Source organism: Rhinatrema bivittatum, chromosome 2, assembly GCF_901001135.1.
Source record: "Rhinatrema bivittatum chromosome 2, aRhiBiv1.1, whole genome shotgun sequence".
Lineage (NCBI taxonomy): Eukaryota > Metazoa > Chordata > Amphibia > Gymnophiona > Rhinatrematidae > Rhinatrema > Rhinatrema bivittatum.
Window position 1 is genome coordinate 813,236,505 of NC_042616.1, and position 26,894 is coordinate 813,263,398.

The 26,894-nt window shown below is 50.9% G+C and overlaps 1 protein-coding gene across 4 annotated transcripts in view; it reads left to right on the plus strand.

The window, feature by feature from the left end:
* GPT (glutamic--pyruvic transaminase) overlaps nt 1–16,831 on the plus strand; it is a 152,828-nt gene extending 135,997 nt beyond the window's left edge. For all 4 annotated transcript variants that reach the window (XM_029592248.1, XM_029592249.1, XM_029592251.1 and 1 more), the window contains 6 exons: nt 4,882–4,961; nt 8,016–8,152; nt 10,199–10,373; nt 12,091–12,246; nt 15,678–15,790; nt 16,559–16,831. In XM_029592248.1, the coding sequence (XP_029448108.1) occupies nt 4,882–4,961; nt 8,016–8,152; nt 10,199–10,373; nt 12,091–12,246; nt 15,678–15,790; nt 16,559–16,649 (752 nt within the window). In that variant the 3' untranslated portion in view covers nt 16,650–16,831. The remainder of the gene's footprint in view (nt 1–4,881; nt 4,962–8,015; nt 8,153–10,198; nt 10,374–12,090; nt 12,247–15,677; nt 15,791–16,558) is intronic.
* Nucleotides 16,832–26,894: the final 10,063 nt, after the last annotated feature.

Genomic DNA, 26,894 nt, shown 5'->3' on the forward strand with positions numbered 1-26,894 from the left:
CACGCGGACGGGATGGCTCTTCGAGGGGTTATTCTTCTCGGTCCCAGTCTTGGTCACAGCCCTTTCGTGGGCGGCGGCCCTTTCGCGAGGGCCAGCCCGCGCACTCCACCCCCAAGCCTACCACACAATGAAGTTCAGTTTACTCATTCCTCGGTCCCCCTCTCCCTTTTTTTCGAGGAATGGGTCAAAATCACGTCAGACCAGTGGGTCCTCGACATTATCAGAGACGGGTACGCCTTCGAACTTGTCCGCCACCTGCCGGATCTTTTTCTATTCTCCTCATGCGGGCACTCCAAGAGGGAGGCAGTGGAGCAATCTCTCGCCAGGCTGCTGAGTCTGGGAGCAGTGGTCCCGGTTACAGAGAAGGAGCTCGGCGCAGACCAGTATTCTATCTACTTCGTGGTCCCCAAGGAGGACGTATCCTTTCGCCCGATCTTAGACCTCAAAAGGGTCAACCGGGCCCTCAAGATCCCACTTTTCCGCATGGAAACCTTGCGAGCGGTCATCGCGGCGGTTTGCCCCGGAGAATTCCTTGCCTCGCTTGATCTGACAGAGGCGTACTTCCATATTCCGATTCACCGCGATTACCAGAAGTATCTTCGCTTCCACATCCTCAACCGGGACTTTCAGTTTCGGGCGCTCCCCTTTGGACTCGCGACCGCGCCTTGTACCTTTACCAAGGTCTTGCTGGTGGTGGCGGCGGCACTTCGCCAGGAAGGCATTCTTGTTCACCCCTACCTGGATGACTGGCTCGTCAGAGCCAAGTTGGCGGCTCTTTGCCGACAAGTGCTGGATTGTGTGTTAGCCCTCCTCTCATCTCTAAGGTGGATAGTGAATTTCTCCAAGAGCAACTTTCAGCCCTCCCAGGAGTTAGAGTTCCTTGGAGCCCACTTCGACACCCGAGTGGGCAAGCTCTTCTTGCCTCGTGTGCGGGCTCTCAAGCTTAACGACCAGATTCAGAATCTGATTTCGTTGCCTCTCCCAATGGCCTGGGACTGCCTACAGGTCTTGGGATCTATGGCTTCCACCATCGACCTAGTCCCCTGGGCCTTTGCTCATATGCGACTGTTACAGAAGGCTTTGCTATCCTGCTGGCAGCTGTTGTCGGAACAGTTTCACATAGTCCTCCTGTTCTTGGACTCTACAGTCGCCGACTTGCAGTGGTGGCTTTCGCTTCCTCATCTGCTCCAGGGAATGCCTCTCCAAGCTCCGCAGTGGACGATAGTAACCACGGATGCCAGTCTTTCGGGCTGGGGTGAGGTCTGTCTCTCCCAGTCCACCCAGGGGATCTGGTCGCCAATTCAGTCGCGCTGGCACATCAATCGGTTGGTGACTCAGGCGGTTCGCTTGGCTCTTCAGGAGTTTCTCCCCCTGATCTGAGGCAAGGCGGTCAGGGTACTGTCCAACAACTCCACCACCGTGGCTTACATCATAGAAACATAGAAACATAGAAATGACGGCAGAAGAAGACCGAATGGCCCATCCAGTCTGCCCAGCAAGCCTCACACATTTTTTCTCTTATTCTTATCTGTTACTCTTAGCTCCTTGTTCTATTCCCCTTCCACCCCCACCATTAATGTAGAGAGCAGTGATGGAGCTGCATGCAAGTGAAATATCTAGCTTGATTAGTTAGGGGTAGTAGGGGCAGTAACCGCCGCGATAAGCAAGCTACACCCATGCTTATTTGTTTTACCTAGACTATGTTGTACAGCTCTTGTTGGTTTTTTTTTTTTTTTTTCTTCTCCCCTGCTGTAGAAGCAGAGAGCCATGCTGGATATGCATTGAAAGTGAAGTATCAGGCACATTTGGTTGGGGTAGTAACCGCCGTAACAAGCCAGCTACTCCTCGCTTTGTGATTGCGAATCCTTTTTTTTCTTCACCCCTGTCGTTGAAGCTATGCAGGATATGCGTGAAGCATCAGTTTTTTGTTTTTTTTTTTCCCCCTGCCCTTGAAGCAGAGAGCTATGCTGGAAATGCGTGATGTATCAGTCTTTCTCCCATGCCGATGCAGGAGAGAACCATGCTGGATATGCATGGAAAGTGAAGTATCAGGCACATTTGGTTTGGGGTAGTAACCGCCGTAACAAGCCAGCTACTCCCCGCGTTTTGAGTGCGAACCCTTTTTCTTCTCCTTTGCCGTTGTAGCAGAGAGCTCTGCTGGATGTGTGAAGTATCAGTTATTCTTCTCCCCTGTCATTGAAGCAGAGAGCTATGCTGTATATGCATTGAAAGTGAAGTATCAGGCATATTTGGTTTGGGGTAGTAACCGCCGTAACAAGCCAGCTACTCCCCTCTTTATGAGTGCAAATCCTTTTTTCCATTACCTCTTGCTGTTGAAGCTTAGAGCGATGTAGGAGTCACAGTAAGCATGTGTATGTTTATTTAGTAAGGGTATTGTGTCAATAGCCATCATTCTGGCGAGTCACCCACTCTTCATTGGCGGCCTCTTGACTTTATGGATCCGCAGTGTTTATCCCACGCCCCTTTGAAGTCTTTCACAGTTCTGGTCTTCACCACTTCCTCCGGAAGGGCATTCCAGGCATCCACCACCCTCTCCGTGAAGAAATACTTCCTGACATTGGTTCTGAATCTTCCTCCCTGGAGCCTCAAATCGTGACATCAATCGCCAAGGGGGCACCCGCAGGCCCCTGGTGGCCCTAGAAGCCAGCCGTCTCTTCACATGGGCAGAACGACATCTGCAGTGCCTGGCGGCCTCCCACATCGCGAGCAAGGAGAATGTTCAGGCTGATTTCCTCAGTCATCAATCGCTCGATCCGGGGGAGTGGGAGCTCTCAGACGCGGCCATGGATCTGATTGTCATTGGACCTCATGGCGACCTTGCGCAATGCCAAGGCAAATCGATTCTTTAGCTGCTGGAGGGAGCACGGCTCGGAGGGCGTGGACGCTCTGGCTCTCCCTTGGCCGGTGGGCGTCCTTCTGTACGTGTTCCCCCCCATGGCCCCTGGTGGGAAACATTCTCATAAGAATAGAGCTCCACCAGGGACCCGGAGTTCTGGTAGCACCCGAGTGGTACGCAGGCCGTGGTTCGCGGATCTCGTCAACCTAGCGACGGACGGACCTCTGCGGCTAGGCCACCTTCTTCGGCAGGGGCCCATATTTCTCGACCAGGCCGATTGCTTCTGTCTAGCCGCCTGGCTTTTGAACGGCGACGCCTAAGGCGTAAGGGCTATAAGGAGGAGGTCAACTCCACCTTCAGTCGACTTCTCTGGCTTAAGTGCGTATCTGGAAGGTTATGGGGCTCTGCCCCAGTCTCGTTGGTTCTTTCTTTCCTTCAGAAGGGTCTTTCCAAGGGCCCTTCCTTCAGTTCTCTGCGCGTGCAAGTCTCTGCTCTCAGCTCCCTCCTGGATTGGGTAGAAGGTCATTCCTTAGCGGGCTACCCAGATGTGTTTCGATTCTTGAAGAGCGTCAAACACCTACGTCCGCCTTCTCGCACCACTTGCCCGTCGTGGAGTCTTAACCTGGTTCTTCGGGCCCTCTGTGCTGCTCCGTTCGAACCCCTCCATCGCGCTACATTAAAAGATCTTACGCTCAAGGCTGCCTTTCTGCTCTCTATCTCCTCCGCTCGACGGATCTCAGAGATCCAAGCATTGTCCTGTCGGGAACCCCTTTTGCGCTTTTCCGATTCAGGGGTATCCCTCAAGACGGTCCCTTCTTTTTTGCCAAAGGTTGTTTCCAACTTCCGTGTCAACCAGTTGGTAGAACTCCCTGTGTTTTTCCCAGAGGAGATTGCGGGTACGCCTGGGGGCGATCTCCGTAGGCTGGATGCCAAATGAGTTCTACTTCGCTATCTCCAGGTTACCAACGACTTTCGGGTCTCGGACCATCTTTTTGTCCTCTGGAGTGTGCCTAATTGGGGTAAGCCGGCTTCTAAGACCACTGTTGCGCGGTGGTTGAAAAAAGCGATCTCCTCGGCCTATCTTTGCCAAGTCGGGCGGTTCCTGAGGGTCTAAAGGCTCATTCGCTACGTTTGCAGGCTACTTCCTGGGCGGAGAGTCAATTGGTCTCTCCGCAGGAGATTGCAGGGCCGCCACATGGACGTCCTTGTATACTTTGCTCGACACTACCGTCTGGATGTGCAAGCTCCGGTTTTTGGTCCTTTGGGCGGCAAGTGCTTCGAGCGGGACTGTCTCGGTCCCACCCGGTTTAGGGAAGCTTTGGTACATCCCAAGGTCTGGACTGATCCAGGTACGTACAGGGAAAGGAAAATTAGTTCTTACCTGCTAATTTTCATTCCTGTAGTACCACGGATCAGTCCAGACGCCCTTCCCTGTCTGTCTTTCTTTCTGTCCTCTCGAAGCTTGTTTCTTGCAGGTTCGCAGATTCTAATACTTCATTTTTGTGCAAGAATACTGAGCGATTACACCGGAAGCCTTGGTCGTTTAAATACCAAGTATATGCAAGAGCGGTTAGTCATACCATCTTTTCTACAGTGTTCTACGGTTGCTCCATTGAGCTTTCTGGTTACTTGCTTGATCCTATTCTGGTTTTGTTATTTTCTGCTTTGACAATGGTTATACTGAAGGGTTACAGGATAGGCTCTGTCCTCATGTAGGACACCCTTTCAGTTTTAGTCTGTCTCCACCTGCTGGAGAGGAGGCTCAACCCCACAGTCTGGACTGATCCGTGGTACTACAGGAACGAAAATGAACAGGTAAGAGCTAATTTTCTTATAACGATGATAATTATTAATAAGGTCATTCCTTCTTCCTGCACTCCTGCTTGCTGGGTTTGCAGAGACGTGCTGCCAGACTCTGCACCCTGGAGGTGGTTGCACAGATCCTTCCGGACGCATTGCCTGGTGGCGCACACCGCTGCTTCTTACTGCTGCACTCTGGTCTTATCTCTCTTCTCGCCTCCCAGGGCAGGTCCAGAGCAGGAAGTGCATTGAGGACGTCATCCAGTTTGTGGCCGAGGAGAACCTTTTCCTGTTGGCGGATGAGGTAGTGTAGCCTCCTGTTCCTCCTTCCCCTTCTGATGTCTCTCCACTTTGCCTTCCCATGGTCCCTTATCAAGGTCCTGCTGCTGCCGGGCACAGCTCTGGAGTGTGCTGGGCGTTGGCAGAAAAATGACCATTCCTGTTAAGGATATGTCACAGCCTGGCAGCGGTTCCATTGTGGTTGACCTCATCTTCTCTTCTTGGGAGCTTGATGTAACTGCATCGCTGCTCTGGGCATGCGGGCAACTCACCTCTGACACAAGAATGGTACAAAAATAAAAACGTATGTGTGTGTGTATGTTTGGGTATATATTTATTGGATGGAAAATATTTCTTGACTAGCTTTCAAGAGCTAACGCTTTCTTCCTCAGCTGATATGAATTCTGTCCTGAGGAAGGGAGCACCAACATCCAAAATGTATTGAGGAAATGTATTGTTACGCCAATAAAAAGGCCCTGATTATATAAGAAATATTTTTCATCCAATAATTAGGAATTACCTTATATATAGATATATAGACAGGGGTAGATATCCACAAGCCATTTAGACGGGTAACTGAAAGGTTATCTGTCTCATGGCTTAGCCGCGATATTCAGAGGTGTCCCTAGGGTGGGTGGTAGGCCTTGCAGGGAGGAGAGGAGTTAGCCAATTAACCTAACTGGCAAACTCTGGCCATGCTGTAGGCAGGTCTAAAGTTACCCAGATATACTTATCCGGCTAACTTTAAGATAGCTGGTGTTATGGGAGTCTCAGTTTAGTGGACCCTTGGGCCGACCTGCTGGAGACTGGGAAAGGTGGTCAATGTCTCTAGTATGTGGCAGGCCGGGAGGCAGATGTTCAGGCAAGGACGTAGATGCTCTTCACCCTGGAAGCTGGCGCTCCCCCGGGAGGAGCCCGTAGGGGCCCGGCCGCTGGGACTTAGGCGGGTTGTGGATCAGGACAGGTAACTGGAACCAGACTAGGACAGTAGGTCAGTACTGTAACGGGGCTCGGGTACTGGAACCAGGCAGGAACTGTAGCAGGACTCGGTTACTGGAACCAGGCAGGAACTGGAGCAGGACTCAGTTACTGGAACCAGGCAGGAACTGGAGCAGGCAGGCAGGGACCAGGCAGGTAGTATAGCAGGAACGGAGCGACGAAGCGAAGCGAGTCACTCCGGGGGCACAGCGCAACAGGAAACCGGGAGGTTAACCCGTTGCAAGGCCAAGACTGGACGGCCGCGGCCGGCTTATCAAGGCCGCGGCGTCTGACGTCAGAAGTTGGGCGGAGTCACCACTGGCGGGAAACGGCCAAGAAAAACACCTTAAGTTGCGCGCGCGTGCGCCTAGGAGCCAGGCGTCCATGGGAGGGCTCGCAGCGGGGGACGCCGCCAACCAGGCCTCTGGAAGCGGGAGCAGGTCCGGAGGTAAGGGCCTGGCTGCGGTGCTCGCGGCCTGAACCACAACAGCTGGGTATATTCAGTGGCACAGCGGCACCGCTGAATAACCCACCTAAGGTGTATCTGGCTAACTTAACCAGCCGCCCAGTGACTGAATGTTGATCCCCAGCAGTTTTGAAACATTAATTATTTTTATTCATTTTGGTTTTACTAACGATCGATGCTTTATATTTCTTGATTTTATTGTTTGATGTTTTGTGAGCAATGGTGAAGTTTCTGTTTTTCCGTTGGTGCGCTACATAGAAAGGTCAGAATTGAAAGCTAGCCGTTTATCTAAGGTAGCTGAATAGTCATAAAAAGATGACAGCAGAAAAAGACCGGAGGACCCATCCAGGCTGCCCATCCGGGCAATTAATTTAGCATTATAATTCCCATCCCTTTCTCAGAGATCCCCTGTATTTATCCCATGCTTTCTTGGATTCAGAGATTGGTTTTGTCTCCACCACCTCCACTGGGAGGCCGTTCCACGCATCCCCCACCCTCTCTGTAAAGGAATATTTCCTAAGATTACTCCTGAGTCTACCCCCTTTCACCCTCATCTCATGACCCCTTGTTCCAGAGCCTCCTTTCTATTGAAAGATGCTGGCCTCCTGTGCATGGAAACCTTTGAGATATCTGAACGTCTCTATCATATCTCCCCTATCTCGCCTTTCCTCTGGGGCAGCCGTTCTCAACCGGTGTGTCGCCAAGCACACGCAGGTGTGTCGCCACAATTCCCGGTCCCCCATTGGTCCCCTTTACCAAAGCGAGATGCAAACTCTTCCTCCGCCCAGGCTTGAAGTGCTGACAGCCCGGGCGGAACGCGGCAGGAGAGCTGGAGTCAGCGGCACTAGAGGCAGGGTCTCATCTTCCCGCCCCCCCTCCCCCCCATGGCCCGGAAGAGGAAGCACATGCGTGACTGAGAGGGAAGGGAATGGAGAGGGTGAGTGACAGAGAAGGAAGGAGTGAGTGAGAGGGAAGGGAAGAAGGGATGAGTGAGTGAGAGGGAAGAGGGAATGAGGAAGTGGAAGAAGGGAGTAAGAAGAAGAGAGGGAGAAGGGTTTTGTGTGTGTGAAAGAGAGAGGAGAAAGTTTGTACTTTCCCTGCGCCCCTCCATCAATCCACAACAATCTTGGGGTGACTGAAAATCAAAAACCGTGGCAGTGGAAGGTGTCTGTGTGGTCGTTACTGAGGTGACACCAGAATTTGAATTCTCCTTTGTAGGGTGAGTAGGTGTTGGCCTACACTGGGATTGCTGTCTGCAATAACAGTGGCCCTTTTTCCCCGGGGTGCGCCATCCTCTTGTGAAAAACAAATCTTGGCGTCCTCATTCACGACTGCTCTGCGAGTCCAGAATGTCTCTGGCATCCTCATCCGAGGTGTTCTGGGCTCGCAGGAAGCATCCTGGTGTTCTGCACTTTAAGTCCAGTCCTGTTCATCCTCACCCAGAGACGCCTCTGACCCTCCGGATCGGTCCTGGCGCTCCCGGGGCTCTTCGGGAAGAGTCCAGGTGTCCTCATCCATGAACGCTCCGGGCCGTCGGGGGGGGGGGGGGGGGGGCATTCTGACATCAACATCTGGAAGGCCCCTCCGGACAGGTCTGATAAAGCTGACTGACTTCTTCCGTCCTTTCTCTTTCAGGTGTACCAGGACAATGTTTACGCCGAGGACTGCGCCTTCCACTCCTTCAAGAAGGTCCTGTTTGAGATGGGCCCCCAGTATTCCAGCACCGTGGAGCTGGCCTCTTTCCACTCCATCTCCAAAGGCTTCATGGGAGAGTGAGCACCGAGCCGGCCCCCTGACCCCTGTCGCGCATTCCAGTTCCGGCGCCGAGTTCCCGGACGCCAACGCGTCTTTGCACGGCGTGCTTCGGTACCGAGGGAACGCCGGCGCCGGGAGCCCGGGAGGTGGAGCAGCCCCCCTCCCCTCCCAGTGGCTCGCAGTGGGTTAAACGCCCGAGAGGCGCCAGCGGAGGACCGCGCCTGGGGACGTTTTATTCTCCAAGCTGGCAGGGCTGACGCTCGTCTCCTGCGCAGATGGATCCGAGGGCGCGTCCTGGCGATGCGGCTCTTTCAGCCCCTTGCAAGGGATGGTGAATCTCAAAGGCCCCGACTACCGAGCCCTGAAGACGAGGACAAGGAATGCTGATGGCCGAGTACAGCCAACATGTGGTTTTCAGCATTCATTAACCAAGAAAAAAAGAGCCAGGGAAACCCTCAGCTAACTTAAACTGGTATCGTATTGACCTGTAAGGTAGCTCTCAGAGAGGCACAAAGTCTTAAGTGAACGAACAGGTATTGTCATGATCACGGTCCAGTGTAAGTTATGAGGAGCTAAGAAATTTGTACACGCTACACCCACTCTGATTTCACTGCACCGGCCACCAGAACAATCTCGAATATATTTCCAAGTATTAACGCTAATATTCAAAATAATTCATTCCAGTGATTCTGGCCTGATTGGTGTGAAATTACAACTACACACACACCTCAGCAAGCACTGAGATCCCAAAATAGAGGGCTCCTGGTTGTTCCAACAATACGGAGAGCACGCCTGTCCCGAGTAAGAGACCGTGTGTTTTCTATAGGGGGTCCAAAGCTTTGGAAATCACTACCCGAGATGTTACGTCTGATACCAGATAGAAAGAGACTTAAATGGGAGCTAAAAACATGGCTGTGTAAACATGCACATAATCTTACTTAAGATCAACAGAGTGTAAGAGAACGACCGTATCAAGAAGGACGAGGGTTTAATCTGAAACATGAGGAATAAACTGTGAGAAGAGAGCGAGGTAATTTCAATACTAAGAATAATGAGAGCTCTCTGGACTGGAAGCAAGTAGGACAGATGCAATGAAACATGACTTACAAGGTGCTGATTGCTATGATGGATTAGCTGAAATATTTTATATGCTTCGTTATATGTATTAGCTAGCAGAATCATTTGTATGGAGCATTTCACTCTCTATGTGTTAATTCTGTCCGAAAATTATGAAAGTTATTTTGCAAACCGTTGTGATCTTGACCGTGCATAAAATGTTTAAATAAATAAATAAATAAGATTTCCTTTACCTGTGGCCCCTGAAGCAGACAATAACCGCCGAAACGCTGTCGGTGTTGGCTGGATGGCAATGCCTCGATTTTGGCATCCTGCACAGTGAATCCCGACCACTTTCGACGTAAGCTAGGTATTTGGCTTTGGACTGTTTTTTTTAAAACATCCAGTTTATGCTATTTTATAAGGATCTCACGTTCTAAGACGCAGCATCAGGGGTGAGCATTAATGTCTGTGGATTTATACTTAAAGATTGCTTTATTTGCAAGAAAAAAAAAATTTGTTCCAGACTCACACTGGTACATGATTATGACAACGCTTGTTCATTCACTTAAGGGTTGTGCCTCTCTGAGTGCTACCTTGCAGGTTAATACGATACCAGTATAAGTTAGCTGAGTGTTTAATTGCCTGTTATTTGTTGGATATTTGTTATATATTGGGCCAAGTGACATTGTTATTCTTAGGTTTTCCGTATTCGATGACATATTTGAGTTATCTCAGCTGTTGGGTTTGCCATCCCTGTCTCTGGGGGATCTTAAAGGTTTAGTCTGGCAGCGGTGAGATGGGATCTCTAAATCACATATTTGGAGAGAGAGAGGACGTGACCTGGGCATATCCTTCGACCGTTAGGAGAGGGGAGACCCTGAAGAGTATCTCTCTCCGCCAAAGTAAACCTCATGGATCAAGAGCAACCCAAAGCAACTCAACGCTGAATGTAAAAGGCTGCCTTGCGTAACGGGATTAATGACCTCTCGTCCTGTACCTTCCAGGTGTGGATTCCGTGGAGGTTACATGGAAGTCATTAACATGGACCCTGAGGTGAAGCAGCAGCTGACCAAGCTGGTATCGGTTCGTTTGTGCTCACCAGTGCCAGGCCAGGCTCTGATGGGCGTTATCATGAACCCCCCGCAGCCCGGAGACGCCTCTTACAAACAATATAACAATGTAAGTTGAGAAACGAACTTATTTTCTGTGAGCTCCATATTCGAAGCTCTTGTCCGGCTAAGTTCGGAATTCATCCACGCAAACCGTGGTGTTTGAATTTCCCGTCCCCGAGTTATCCAGCTATGTGTTTAGCTGGATTCAAATTTATGGGGATAACTCGGAGGCATTCTGCGATAGAGCAAAGTTATCTGGATAACGCCAACAATCGGCATTATTCAACAAAGTTATCCAGTTCACTTTAGGACTGCCTGAGAAACTTATCCGGCTAACCTTGCAATATCTGTGTGTATTGAGTGACTTGTCCACATCACTGAATACCCAATTCAAGTTAGCCGGTTAAGTTTGTCTAGCTAACTCATCTGGACTCCACGCTGCTGAATACTGACCTCTGTGTCTTTAACTTTAATCTCTGAAACCTGCCTGGCCAAAAAACATTACCCATCCAACTTTCCTTTAATATGTAGGCCCAAGCAGCTTCATTCTCACCTCTCACATATCCTTCCCCATCCTCACTCTCCTACCCAACCAGCTCCATTCTCACCTCTCACATATCCTTCCTCATCACCCTACCCCATCCTCACTCTTCCTCCCTCTCCTACCCAACCAGCTCCATTCTCACCTTTATTTATTTATTATTTTTATATACCGACATTTGATCTCAATTGAATATATATCACATTGGTTTACATTCAGGTACTATAGGTATTTCTCTATCCCCAGAGGGCTCACAATCTAAGTTTTGTACCTGAGGCAATGGAGGATAAAGTGGAGCAACAGCAGGACTCGAACCCTGGTCTCCTGGTTCATAGTCCACTGTTCTAACCACTAGGCTATTTCTCCTCCCTCAAAGCCTCCACAAATCTCCACATATCCTTCCCCATCACCCTACCCCCCCCCATCCTCACTCTCTCACCTTTCCTGCCACTTACCCAACCAGCTTCATTCTCACCTCTCACATATCCTTCCCCATCACCCTACCCCATCCTCACTCTCTCACCTTTCCTCCCTCTCTTACCCAACCAGCTTCATTCTCACCTCTCGCATATCCTTCCCCATCATCCTACCCCATCCTCACTCTGTTACCCAACCAGCTCCATTCTCACCTTCTCGCTCTTCTACCACCAGCACCCAGTCAGGGTTATGCTTAGCTTCTCCAGATGCTTCTGCTGATCTGGGGTGATGTTTTGTGCAGAGTGAAGGGATCATGAAACCAAATGGTTCTTAAACTGGTGGACATAATATTTCTGTAAAGCACTGTTCTACAACCCTCTCCTGGAGGCACAGCAGCCTGTCAGGTTTTCAGGATTGCCATAATGAGTATGCATGAGGTTGAGTCACATACATTGGGGACCCGGTGTCATGCGTATTCATTATGGATATCCTGAGAACTAGACCAGTTACCTGTGCCTTCAGGAGAAGATTAGGAAATGCTTTTATAAAAGAATGCCTTCATGCTCTCTTCACTTCCTCATCCTACTGAAGTTGAGGTGCTCTTCTGCTCCATCCAACCCAAGTAGTTACTATTATTTTTGCTATTTATATACTGTTTCTATAGCGCTACTGCACTTGTGCAGTGCTGTACAGATACACATAACAGATAGCCCCCGCCCAACAGCACGTGCAGACTCTTCAAGAAAAACGAGCAAGGTGAGGCTCTCCCTCTTTCTCTTGGTCCTGGAGCTTCTCTGCAGTGGTCTCGTACTTTCTGATTCCTCAGGAGAAGCTGGCGGTGTTGCGCAACCTGGCTGAGAAGGCCCAGCTGACAGAGAAGATCTTCAGGCAGGCGCCAGGAATCCGCTGCAACCCCGTTCAAGGAGCCATGTACTCCTTCCCCAGGATCGAAATCCCCTGCAAGGCTGTGCAAGAAGCAAAGGTGAGGCCACCGCGTTTCCACCTTTCTCTCCTGTGGTTTGTGGTGGTGGAGGGGGGAGATATCGTCCTTTCCATCTGAGACATGGCCCGTGGTCTGTCTCCTTCCTACTGCTGTGATGAGAGATGATGATTGTCTGGAAGTTGTCGATTCAAGACCTCCCAGCTCCTCCTTACTCTCAAGAACACCATCCTTATTTCAAAAGAACATAAGAACATGCCATACTGGGTCAGACCAAGGGTCCATCAAGCCCAGCATCCTGTTTCCAACAGTGGCCAATCCAGGCCATAAGTACCTGCCAAGTACCCCAAAACTAAGTCTATTCCATGTTACCGTTGCTAATGGCAGTGGCTATTTTCTAAGTCAACTCAATTAATAGCAGGTAATGGACTTCTCCTCCAAGAACTTATCCAATCCTTTTTTAAACCCAGCTACACTAACTGCACTAATCTCATCCTCTGGCAGCAAATTCCAGAGTTTAATTGTGCTTTGAGTGAAAAGAACTTTCTCTGATTAGTTTTAAATGTGCTACTTGCTAACTTCATGGAGTGCCCCCTAGTCCTTCTATTATCCGAAAGTGTAAATAACTGATTCACATCTACTCGTTCATGACCTCTCATGATTTTAAAGATCTCTATCATATCCCCCCTCAGCCGTCTCTTCTCCAAGCTGAACAACCCTAACCTCTTCAGCCTTTCCTCATAGGGGAGCTGTTCCATCCCCTTTATCATTTTGGTCGCCCTTCTCTGTACCTTCTCCATCGCAATTATATCTTTTTTAAGAACATAAGAACATGAGAAATTGCCATGCTGGGTCAGACCAAGGGTTCATCAAGCCCAGCATCCTGTTTCCAACAGAGGCCAAAACCAGGCCACAAGAACCTGGCAATTACCCAAACACTAAGAAGATCCCATGCTACTGATGCAATTAATAGCAGTGGCTATTCCCTAAGTAAAACTGATTAATAGCCGTTAATGGACTTCTCCTCCAAGAACTTATCCAAACCTTTTTTGAACCCAGCTACACTGGGTAGCTGGCGACCAGAATTGTACACAGTATTCAAGGTGGGGTCTCACCATGGAGCGATACAGAGGCATTATGACATTTTCCGTTTTATTCACCATTCCCTTCCTAATAATTCCCAACATTCTGTTTGCTTTTTTGACTGCCGCAGCACACTGAGCCGACGATTTCAATGTATTATCCACTATGACACCTAGATCTCTTTCTTGGGTGGTAGCATCTAATGTGGAACCTAACATTGTGTAACTATAGCATGGGTTATTTTTCCCTATATGCAACACCTTGCACTTGTCCACATTAAATTTCATCTGCCATTTGGATGCCCAATCTTCCAGTCTCACAAGGTCTTCCTGCAATTTATCACAATCCGCTTGTGATTTAACTACTCTGAATAATTTTGTATCATCTGCAAATTTGATTATCTCACTCGTCGTATTCCTTTCCAGATCATTTATAAATATATTGAAAAGCACGGGTCCATGTACAGATCACTGAGGCACTCCACTGCCCACCACCCTCCACTGAGAAAATTGCCCATTTAATCCTACTCTCTGTTTCCTGTCTTTTAGCCAGTTTGTAATCCACGAAAGGACATCACCACCTATCCCATGACTTTTTACTTTTCCTAGAAGCCTCTCATGAGGAACTTTGTCAAACACCTTCTGAAAATCCAAGTATACTATATCTACCGGTTCACCTTTATCCACATGTTTATCAACTCCTTCAAAAAAGTGAAGCAGATTTGTGAGGCAAGATTTGCCCTGGGTAAAGCCATGCTGACTTTGTTCCATTAAACCATGTCTTTCTGTATGTTCTGTGATTTTGATGTTTAGAACACTTTCCACTATTTTTCCTGGCACTGAAGTCAGGCTAACCGGTCTGTAGTTTCCCGGATCACCCTTGGAGCCCTTTTTAAATATTGGGGTTACATTTGCTATCCTCCAGTCTTCAGGTACAATGGATGATTTTAGTGATAGGTTACAAATTTTTACTAATGGATCTGAAATTTCTTTTTTGAATTCCTTCAGAACCCTGGGGTATATACCATCTGGTCCAGGTGATTTACTACTCTTCAGTTTGTCAATCAGGCCTACTACATCTTTTAGGTTTACTGTGATTTGGTTCAGTCCATCTGAATCATTACCCATGAAAACCTTCTCCATTACGGGTACCTCCTCAACATCCTCTTCAGTAAACACCGAAGCAAAAAAATTATTTAATCTTTCCGCGATGGCCTTATCTTCTCTAGGTGCCCCTTTAACCCCTCGATCATCCAACGGTCCAACTGACTCCCTCACAGGCTTTCTGATATGGATATATTTTAAAAAGTTTTTACTGTGAGGTTTTGCCTCTACGGCCAACTTCTTTTCAAATTCTCTCTTAGTCTGTCTTATCAATGTCTTACATTTAACTTGCCAACGCTTATGCTTCCCTCTACCCTGTGCAGCCATCTTGCTAGATTTCATGGGCCCTCGCCTCCTTTCTCATAGGGATTGTTCTCTGGGGACTCTGCTAGGCTGATTTTACGCGCTCTTTGTGGAAAAGTTAATGCATTTAGGAGAGACTACGCCCGTCCTGGCGCTTAAGGAGCAGCGCGCACAGACGCAGGGATGAGGCGGATGTGAGGTAGAAATACAGACAGTGTGGTTTCGGACAAACCATCACCAAGAGTGCATCTGGGACTCTTCTGTACATGGGAGAGGAGTAACAGCGTTGCAGACTTAATTTGCTTCTTTTGATCTCACGGAAAGGCAAAGCGACCCGTGTTTGGAAATCGTGAGGTTGGAAGGTCCATGGAGCAACATGGCCGAAATCTCATTTTCCCTCCACTCGGTGAATTTCATCAAAGTTTGCAAAAATATTTTCAAGCCAGGTCAGGTATTTCCCCCGCCCCCTACCACGGCCAGCTGGATAGGGGGAAGGGGTTAAGTCGGGTCGGTGGTATTGCAGCAGGCGTGCAAGGGGCGGGGGGTCCTTTAGCTGCCGTATTATATTTTGTGTATCTGCGGAGGAGGTGTACGAGTTGGCGGGTGGGGGTGGGCGAGGATGTCCCGCCTTTTCCCTTTATTTTGGGCTTTCTGGATCGCTGCAGACAAACTGACAAATCGTTACGCCAACTTGGCTGAAGAAAATTGAAACTTCACGGACCGGTTTCCCCCAGATCTGGGTTCTCCCCTTAGACTAAAGTTCTTCCAGAAGCGTTACTCCCATCCTTGCTTTGATCCATCAGCCAAAAAAAAAAGTCCTGTGTTGAGGGCTTTCATGCCGGCCAGAGGCTGCTGGTGACCGAGAGTGGTCTTGCACTATGATTCCTGCAAGGAACAGAAAATGGGGGAGGTGTTATGGGGTCTCCAGCCCTCACGCCACCCCCCCCCACCCTGCTAACTGTGTGCTTCCTGTCTTCTCTTTAGGCCCAGGGCCTGGCTCCGGATATGTTCTTCTGCATAAAACTCCTGGAAGAGACTGGGATCTGTGTGGTCCCAGGAAGCGGATTCGGGCAGCGAGAGGGCACCTACCACTTCAGGTAACGCCCAGCGGCAAGCTCACATCTCTGCCGATGAAACCCGCAGGCCAGGATAAACAGCCAGGGAGACAGGTTTATGAAGAGATCAGAATCCATTGCTTATTAGTATCACAATAATGTGTCGTTCCTCCCAACGTCGCTGGGAGTGGGGCGAATGTAACCGCGCCCCTGGCAGCCGTGGGCGTTTCTGGGGGTTCTGGGTGGGGTGGAAGGATCGGGAGTAGGGGTTGCGGGCAGGTTTGTCGGTGGGAAGATGAGGTGAGGGTCAGGAAGGGGGCCCGGATCCCCACTTGGTAATTTCAGTATTGGGGAGGGGAGGGCAGGAGGCCTCTCAGGTTGTTGTGGCCTACAAATTATTTCAATTCTTTTAGGGGACCTGGAGGGGGGGGGGGGCCCGTTAGGTGCCGTGCTCCGATATTATTTTTAGCTAATCTGGGGGAGTGGGGGACCCCCACAAGGATATAGAGTTGGTTAAGATTAAACTTATCCGAGTACAGGAACCCGGATAACTTTTATGGCTGCTCTGAGGCCGTCCTAACCGTACCTGGATTAGGTAAAGCCACATCAGTTTGGAACATCCCCAGACCTCTCCCACTAAGTCATTAGCTGTGATAACTCAGGGGCTGTCAAACAGGAGGGAACATTAAAGAGGTTATAACGTCTGGAAGGGTTTTCAGACAGTGGAGCGGTTGGCACGTCCCCCCTCTCTGCCGGTCCGTGCTCTCATGGTTTCCCCGTTCTTTCTCCCCCCCCCACCCCCCCTCCCAGAATGACCATCCTGCCGCCCACCTCGAAGCTGGAGATCCTGCTGCAGAAGCTCTCCCAGTTCCACGAGAAATTCACCAAGGAATATTCCTGAGAGCGAGGACCTCCCGCCGGCCGTCCTGCCCCCCCTCCCCACCGCCAGTGCCTGCCGCCAGAATAAACCAAGCCGACCGCTCGGAGGAAGGGCAGCGGCCGGGCCAGGGACTGAGCAGGGGAGGGGGGAGGGCTGTGCTTTTGGTTAGAGGGAGAGGAAGGGGCATAGCCGGGGGGGGTAATGACTGGGGTGGGAGTGTAGCCCGGGGGCAGTGTTTTAGGGGACAGGGTACAGGGCATAGCCCAGGGAGGGCAAGGGAAATCTACCAGGGATCTGGGGGGGGGGGGGGGGCGTTAGAAAGCGAGGGAGCTGACGGGGCAGGGATCAGGCTGAGCCTGTGACATTTTGGGGAGTGGGGGTGGGCTGTGGGGGGCACTGCACTGCAGGGGGGGCTGCCGTCAGGGCATGGTGCTGCCAGTGTGCAGGGGGTCGCGGTCTCCCTCCCTCGCAAGCCTTTGCTGCAGGTGGGGGAGGTTGGGTGACCCGGGTCGGCGTGAGTGGGGCTCGGTGCTCCTGGAGCAGCGCCGGAAGGAACCCGGGCGCGGCTCGGCCGAAGCAGGGAACGAGCCAGAATGGGGCGGAGAGGGACCGGGACGGGCTTGTTCGGCTACTCAGCGGATTCCCCCGCGCAGAGGTTTCCTGGCCAGGCCGGACTCGGGACAGATTGCGCAGTGCAGACCGTGCCACGGTGCCGGACAGTAGGGTTTCTCTTTAATTAGACCCGGAAAGCCAATCAGAAGGGTTTATAGGCGTCTCTAAGGCGGGCCCATGATTTCCCCTTTCCTCAGAAGTGTGGGGAGTGGGCCCTGCATTTAGCTGCCCTCCCGTGGTAGAGGAGGGGGCGCTGTGCCAGTACTGAAAACCCTGCACCAGTGCCCATTCCCCGGTACCAGTGCTCAAGATCTCACACCAGTGCCCACTCCCCAGTACCAGAGCTCAAGCCCTTACACCAGTGCCCACTCCCCAGTACCAGTGCTCACGCCCTCACACCAGTGCCCACTCCCCAGTACCAGAGCTCACGCCCTCACACCAGTGCCCACTCCCCAGTACCAGAGCTCACGCCCTCACACCAGTGCCCATTCCCCAGTACCAGTGCTCACGCCCTCACACCAGTGCCCACTCCCCAGTACCAGAGCTCACGCCCTCACACCAGTGCCCACTCCCCAGTACCAGAGCTCACGCCCTCACACCAGTGCCCACTCCCCAGTACCAGTGCTCACGCCCTTACACCAGTGCCCATTCCCCAGTACCAGAGCTCACGCCCTCACACCAGTGCCCACTCCCCAGTACCAGAGCTCACGCCCTCACACCAGTGCCCACTCCCCAGTACCAGTGCTCACGCCCTCACACCAGTGCCCACTCCCCAGTACCAGTGCTCACGCCCTCACACCAGTGCCCACTCCCCAGTACCAGAGCTCACGCCCTCACACCAGTGCCCATTCCCCAGTACCAGAGCTCACGCCCTCACACCAGTGCCCATTCCCCAGTACCAGTGCTCACGCCCTCACACCAGTGCCCATTCCCCAGTACCAGTGCTCACGCCCTCACACCAGTGCCCACTCCCCAGTACCAGAGCTCACGCCCTCACACCAGTGCCCACTCCCCAGTACCAGTGCTCACGCCCTTACACCAGTGCCCATTCCCCAGTACCAGAGCTCACGCCCTCACACCAGTGCCCACTCCCCAGTACCAGTGCTCACGCCCTTACACCAGTGCCCACTCCCCAGTACCAGTGCTCACGCCCTCACACCAGTGCCCATTCCCCAGTACCAGAGCTCACGCCCTCACACCAGTGCCCACTCCCCAGTACCAGTGCTCACGCCCTCACACCAGTGCCCACTCCCCAGTACCAGTGCTCACGCCCTTACACCAGTGCCCATTCCCCAGTACCAGAGCTCACGCCCTCACACCAGTGCCCACTCCCCAGTACCAGTGCTCACGCCCTTACACCAGTGCCCATTCCCCAGTACCAGAGCTCACGCCCTCACACCAGTGCCCACTCCCCAGTACCAGTGCTCACGCCCTCACACCAGTGCCCACTCCCCAGTACCAGTGCTCACGCCCTTACACCAGTGCCCATTCCCCAGTACCAGAGCTCACGCCCTCACACCAGTGCCCACTCCCCAGTACCAGTGCTCACGCCCTCACACCAGTGCCCACTCCCCAGTACCAGTGCTCACGCCCTCACACCAGTGCCCATTCCCCAGTACCAGTGCTCACGCCCTCACACCAGTGCCCATTCCCCAGTACCAGTGCTCACGCCCTCACACCAGTGCCCGGGCATCTGCACTTCTGCTCACTTCCCTGCAGCACTTCTCTCACTTCTAATCAGTGCCCTCTTCCCCCTCCCTGTGCCCCGCACCTCTAATCACTGCCCTCTTCCCCCTCCCTGTGCCCGCACCTCTAATCAGTGCCCTCTTCCAGGGCCAGGACCCAGAGCAGCCCCCTGGTCCCTCCCCCTTGCTGCCGTGTGCCCTGGTTAACCCTCCGTGACCTGGCACATAAGACTTCAGGGCTGGGGGCTTCCCATGTTCGAGGGACTTGCAGATAATGCGAAGGGAACGGTGTCCACGTTTTAATTGCTTTTTATCTTTAGACCGCCTGCCAGAGTTTCTAATGTTTGTACCAAAAATATTGTAACTATTACAGTAAGGAAGCTTTTCACTGTTTGCATTTTTTTTGTTTTTAATGAAAGGAAGAAGGTGAGATGATGTTATTAGAGTCACGCGTGAGGGAGCACTCAGTGATCCTACTCCATCCCTGCTGTTTTATGGGCGATAGGTGACAAAAATAATCCTCGACTCTCCTGCACAGTCTAAGCTGGCTCATGGGAGTCATGTGATAAAGGGAACACTCGACCCCCAGGCACAGTCGCTGCTGTTTCACGAGAGATATGCAAGGAAGGTAACACTCGACCCTGCGCACAGTCACGGTCACAGGAGATAATTGAGAAATGTAGCACTCTGCCTTGTGCACAGTCTCTGCCATTTCATGGGAGATAGGTGACAAAGGTAATACTTGATCCCGTCCACAGTCTTTACCGTGTCAGGGGAGATACGTGAGGAAGGTGATGCACGAACCCTGTGCACAGTCACCATTGTATGGGAGATATATAAGAAAGGTAACACTCGACCCTGTGCACAGTCACCATTGTATGGGAGATATATAAGAAAGGTAACACTCGAGCCTGTGCACAGTCACCATTGTATGGGAGATACATAAGAAAGGTAACACTCGAGCCTGTGCACAGTCACCATTGTATGGGAGATACATAAGAAAGGTAACACTCGAGCCTGTGCACAGTCACCATTGTATGGGAGATATATAAGAAAGGTAACACTCGAGCCTGTGCACAGTCACCATTGTATGGGAGATACATAAGAAAGGTAACACTCGAGCCTGTGCACAGTCACCATTGTATGGGAGATACATAAGAAAGGTAACACTCGAGCCTGTGCACAGTCACCATTGTATGGGAGATATATAAGAAAGGTAACACTCGAGCCTGTGCACAGTCACCATTGTATGGGAGATATATAAGAAAGGTAACACTCGAGCCTGTGCACAGTCACCATTGTATGGGAGATATATAAGAAAGGTAACACTCGACCCTGTGCACAGTCACCATTGTATGGGAGATACATAAGAAAGGTAACACTCGAGCCTGTGCACAGTCACCATTGTATGGGAGATACATAAGAAAGGTAACACTCGAGCCTGTGCACAGTCACCATTGTATGGGAGATACATAAGAAAGGTAACACTCGAGCCTGTGCACAGTCACCATTGTATGGGAGATACATAAGAAAGGTAACACTCGAGCCTGTGCACAGTCACCATTGTATGGGAGATATATAAGAAAGGTAACACTCGAGCCTGTGCACAGTCACCATTGTATGGGAGATACATAAGAAAGGTAACACTCGAGCCTGTGCACAGTCACCATTGTATGGGAGATATATAAGAAAGGTAACACTCGAGCCTGTGCACAGTCACCATTGTATGGGAGATATATAAGAAAGGTAACACTCGAGCCTGTGCACAGTCATTGCGAATTTATAGGACACACGTGTGGAAGATAACACTCGGCCCCTGTGCACAGGTGATTCTGCTTCATTGGAGATTTGTGATGAAGGTAGCACTCAGCCCCCGTGCACAGCATCTGCCGTTCCATGGGAGATATGTGATGACGATAACACTTGACCCCCATGCACACTCTAACCTGTTTCATGTGGGATTTGTGACGAAGATAACACTCAGTCCCTAAACACAGTTGCTGATGTTCCAGGAGGGCTAGGCAACGAAGGTAACACTCGAACCCCCCTGTGGAGTTACTGATCTTTCATGGGAGACTTGTGTTGAAGGTAATACTCGACCCCTGGGCATAGTTGCTGCTGTTTCATGGGAGATATGTGAGTAAGATAACACTCAGCACCCATGCACAGTTGATGTTTCATGGCAGATATGCAAGGAAGGTAACACTCAGCCCCCATGCACAGTTGATGTTGTTTCATGGGAGATATGGATGGAAGGTAACACTCAGGCCCCATGCACAGTTGATGTTGTTTCATGGGAGATATGGATGGAAGGTAACACTCAGCCCCCGTGCACAGTTGGTGCTGTTTGATAGGAGATATGCATGGAAGGTAACACTCAGCCCCCGTGCACAGTTGGTGCTGTGTCATGGGAGATATGCATGGAAGGTAACACTCGGCCCCTGTGCACAGTTGATGCTGTTTCATAGGAGATATGCATGGAAGGTAACATTCAGGCCCATACACAGTTGATGTTGTTTCATGGGAGATATGCAAGGAAGGTAACACTCAGCCCCCGTGCACAGTTGATGTTGTTTCATGGGAGATATGCAAGGAAGGTAACACTCAGCCCCCGTGCACAGTTGGTGCTGTTTCATAGGAGACATGTGAAGAAGGTAACACTCAGCCCCCGTACACAGTTAATGTTGTTTCATAGGAGATATGCAAGGAAGGTAACACTCAGCCCCCGTGCACAGTTGGTGCTGTTTCACAGGAGATATGCAAGGAAGGTAACACTCAGCCCCCGTGCACAGTTGCTGCTGTTTCATAGGAGATATGCAAGGAAGGTAACACTCAGCCCCCGTGCACAGTTGATGTTGTTTCATGGGAGATATGGATAAGAACATAAGAAAATGCCATACTGGGTCAGACCAAGGGTCCATCAAGCCCAGCATCCTGTTTCCAACAGTGGCCAATCCAGGCCATAAGAACCTGGCAAGTACCCAAAAACTAAATCTATTCCATGTAACCATTGCTAATGGCAGTGGCTATTCTCTACGTGAACTTAATAGCAGGTAATGGACTTCTCCTCCAAGAACTTATCCAATCCTTTTTTAAACACAGCTATACTAACTGCACTAACCACATCCTCTGGCAACAAATTCCAGAGTTTAATTGTGCGTTGAGTAAAAAAGAACTTTCTCCGATTAGTTTTAAATGTGAACCATGCTAACTTCATGGAGTGCCCCCTAGTCTTTCTACTATCCGAAAGAGTAAATAACCGATTCACATCTACCCGTTCTAGACCTCTCATGATTTTAAACACCTCTATCATATCCCCCCTCAGTCGTCTCTTCTCCAAGCTGAACAGTCCTAACCTCTTTAATCTTTCCTCATAGGGGAGCTGTTCCATTCCCCTTATCATTTTGGTAGCCCTTCTCTGTACCTTCTCCATCACAATTATATCTTTTTTGAGATGCAGCAACCAGAATTGTACACAGTATTCAAGGTGCGGTCTCACCATGGAGCGATACAGAGGCATTATGACATTTTCCATTTTATTCATCATTCCTTTTCTAACACTCAGCCCCCGTGCACAGTTGATGTTGTTTCATGGGAGATATGCAAGGAAGGTAACACTCAGCCCCCGTGCACAGTTGGTGCTGTTTCATAGGAGATATGCATGGAAGGTAACACTCAGCCCCCATGCACAGTTGAGGCTGTTTCATGGGAGATATGGATGGAAGGTAACACTCAGCCCCCGTGCACAGTTGGTGCTGTTTCATAGGAGATATGCATGGAAGGTAACACTCAGCCCCCGTGCACAGTTGATGCTGTTTCATAGGAGACATGTGAAGAAGGTAACACTCAGCCCCCGTGCACAGTTGATGCTGTTTCATAGGAGATATGCAAGGAAGGTAACACTCAGCCCCTGTACACAGTTGATGTTGTTTCATGGGAGATGTGCAAGGAAGGTAACACTCAGCCCCCGTGCACAGTTGCTGCTGTTTCATAGGAGATGTGCAAGGAAGGTAACACTCAGCCCACGTGCACAGTTGCTGCTGTTTCATAGGAGATATGCAAGGAAGGTAACACTCAGCCCCCGTGCACAGTTGATGTTGTTTCATGGGAGATATGCAAGGAAGGTAACACTCAGCCCCCGTGCACAGTTGGTGCTGTTTCATAGGAGATATGCATGGAAGGTAACACTCAGCCCCCGTGCACAGTTGGTGCTGTTTCATAGGAGATATGCAAGGAAGGTAAAACTCAGCCCCCGTGCACAGTTGCTGCTGTTTTATAGGAAATATGCAAGGAAGGTAACACTCAGCCCCCATGCACAGTTGCTGCTGTTTCATAGGAGATATGCAAGGAAGGTAACACTCAGCCCTCGTGCACAGTTGCTGTTTCATAGGAGATATGCAAGGAAGGTAACACTCAGCCCCTGTGCACAGTTGGTGCTGTTTCATAGGAGATATGCAAGGAAGGTAACACTCAGCCCCCGTGCACAGTTGCTGCTGTTTTATAGGAAATATGCAAGGAAGGTAACACTCAGCCCCCATGCACAGTTGCTGCTGTTTCATAGGAGATGCAAGGAAGGTAACACTCAGCCCTCGTGCACAGTTGCTGCTGTTTCATGCGAGGTGGTTTTTGGAGGACACGACCCAGGATGTGATGAGAAACTGATGATCACCTGCAGCTGGGATTCAGCATGCAGCAGCTTTGGGGGTAGCAGTATAAAACCTGTGCCCTGAAATTCTGGGAATAGCGGGTCCATCTTCAGTGTTTGTCCACCTAAGTTTGCTAATCTGACTGCCCCTGACTTATCTTGTTTTCTGACTAGCTATGGCAGGGGCAGGCCGGGTTATTCTGGGGAATTGCGCCATTATCTACCTAAATTAGCCAGTAACCTTCATGTTCAGTGCTAAACTTATCTGGCTCCTTAGAAGATAGTCAGGTTTATCCAATGGAGCGACCCTGCTGCTGCGGATCCCACCTACTGTTGGTCAGATAAACATAGCCAGCCACCCAGCACGTGAATCCGGAGCTGGGAGTTAATGTTCCTAAGTGCAGTGGGAGCACGGAGGTTGCAGTGCACTCTCTAGGGCTGGAGGCTGGTAAAGCAGGTTCCCAGGATCCACACAGGGAGTACTCCTGGGGGAATTCTACGCAAAAAACCCCCTTAAAATTCTGCATACTTTATTTTGGTTAAAATAACACAATATGCATGACAGTCATTAAGTAATTATTTAAAATGTAATACAGAAAAAGGTTATTACTTAAAGATGCAGAGTTGTCAATATTTTGAACAGAATTTCCCTAGAAGTTCACTGTAAGTGTCTTCCACCCTCTCTCCCTACTCCCCTGGTCAGTCTCCTTTCACTTTGCTCTCTCATGCCCCACCCCCCGCAACTTTTCCACCTGCCACTCTCTCTCCTCTCCTTCTTTAGGCTCAACCCCTTATACTTTATCTCCACTCCTAGAGTTTGACCTCTCTCTCAGTACTGCCCCTCACACCGGCTCCCTCTCTGTCCACTGCACACACCCCCTCTCATACAGGCTCCCTCTCTCATGCACACACACACAGACACAGGCTCCCTCTCTTTAGTGCACATACACACCCTCTCATACAGGCTCCCTCTGTCTCATGCACACACACACACACACCCTCATAAGACTTTCCCTCTCTCTCACACACACACACAGGCTCCCTCTCTCATGCACACAGACACAGGCTCCCTCTCTTTAGTGCACATACACACCCTCTCATACAGGCTCCCTCTCTCATGCACACACACAGGCTCCCTCTCTTTAGTGCACACACATCCCCTCATACAGGCTCCCTCTGTCTCATGCACACACACACACACACACCCTCATAAGACTTTCCCTCTCTCTCTCTCTCTCTCTCACACACACACACACACACACACAGGCTCCCTCTCTCATGCACACACACACAGACACAGGCTCCCTCTCTTTAGTGCACATACACACCCTCTCATACAGGCTCCCTCTCTCATGCACACACACAGGCTCCCTCTCTTTAGTGCACACACATCCCCTCATACAGGCTCCCTCTGTCTCATGCACACACACACACCCTCATAAGACTCTCCCTCTCTCTCACACACACACTCCCCCCTCATATAGGCTCCCTCCCTCTTGCATACACACATTGCCTCAGATAGGCTCTCTCTCTCTCGCACGCACACACTCTCATACAGGCTCCCTATCTCTCTCTGGCACACACACACCCTCATACAGGCTCCCTCTCACACATACACATCTCTTCATACAGCCTATCTTTCTTGCACATATACACAGTCCGTCTCTCACAAACAAGCACCCTCACACACACACAATCCCTTTTTCATATAGACTCCCTCTCTCTGGCACCCACACCCACGCACCCTCTAACATGCTTTCTCACCCCACCTGTTCGCAGTCTTAAACACACACACACACAACACACAGTCTGTCTCTCTCTCTCTCTCTCTCTCTCTGACTGGGGCCTGTTCCATCTTCGCCGCAAATGGGACGGCCTCTGCTCGCATCATGGCAGGGCCTGCTCCTTCTTTGCCATGAGCGGGACCTTCCTCCACTTGTGGCACACCAGGGCCTGCTGAATCCTGCGCTGAATCTGTGCAGCTGTGCAGGAGGGGAATTCTGCACTCTGCTATAGCACAGAATTCTCCCAGGACTAAGGGATGTAGGAAGTACAGGGCAAGGCAGAGGCAGAAGGGCAGGTACTGGGAAAGAGGGAAATGAGGCAGGGGGCAGAAACTGGGAAAGGAAGAAAAGGGGCCGGGACAGATGCTGGGGAAGGGGCAGATGCTGAGGAAGGGAGGAAAGGGGCAGGGGCAGATCCTGGGGAAAGAAAGGAGTGGGGAACAAATGCTGGGGAAGGGGCAGGGATACATGTGATGGGAAATGGAGGAAAGGGGCAGGGGGCATATGCAGGGGAAGGGGAGGAAAGGGGCAGGGGGCAGATGATGGGAAGAGCAGGGGGCAGATGCTGGGGAAGGGAGGAATGGGGTAGGGGCAGATGATGGGAAGGGCAGGGGGGGCAGATGCTGGGGAAGGGAGGAAAGAGTCAGGGGCAGATGCTGAGGAAGGGAGGGAAGGGATGGGGCAGATGCTCGGAAAGGCAGGAGGGCAGATGCTGGGTACAGGCCCCGCTGCTGTGCTGAGTAGGAGGAAGGCCTCCATCAGATGCTGTGGCACATTGTCCCAGGTCCCCGTCCCTAGGAAGGCCCAGAGCCCCTGAGGAGGCAGACTCGCATCCCAGGCAGCTGCCTGCCCCTTCTGATGGCCCTGTCTGATTAAGGGGGGAGGGGGAGGTGGGGTAGATGAGAGAAATGGAGGACTATGGAGGAAAGGTGCTAGAAATGTATTGGGAGGGGAAGGGGCATTACTGGGAGGAAGAATGATGGAATAATGGAGGAATCGATGGAGGGGATGGGAGACAAATGGAAGGGAAGGAGGGAAGGGGGTAGATGAGAAAAGCTAAGGAGGAGGAGGATGTGTAGGTCACTAAATAGGGATTATTCAAAATGGTGAATATCAAAGAAGCAATTCTGAATCTGATGCGCCAGTGGACGGTAACAATTGTGGAGCCCGTAATGCGAGCACAATGTGAGTCTAGGGACTTGCTGCAGTCAAAAGGCAGGCGGCGGAGCTCCGGATAATTTGTGGGGCCTTAAGGGTTACAATGGTCCGAGGAGGGGACGATGAAAAATTGTAGAGTAATACGGAAGGCGGCTTAGGTGGACGAGGAGTCCTCGATTGGATGAAAGCGGATTTCGCTGCCGAGTTTAGGTGGTCACGCATGGACAGGGGGGAATCTCACCTGCACTGCAGGCAATGGCCATCGAGCCCAAAGACCGAGGGAGAAGAAAGGCAGCCTGCCCAGATCAAAAATTATAAAATCAACTCCGTTTTACTGATGTGAGAGAGCCAGCGTATAACTGACGTGAGAGAGCTAGCATAT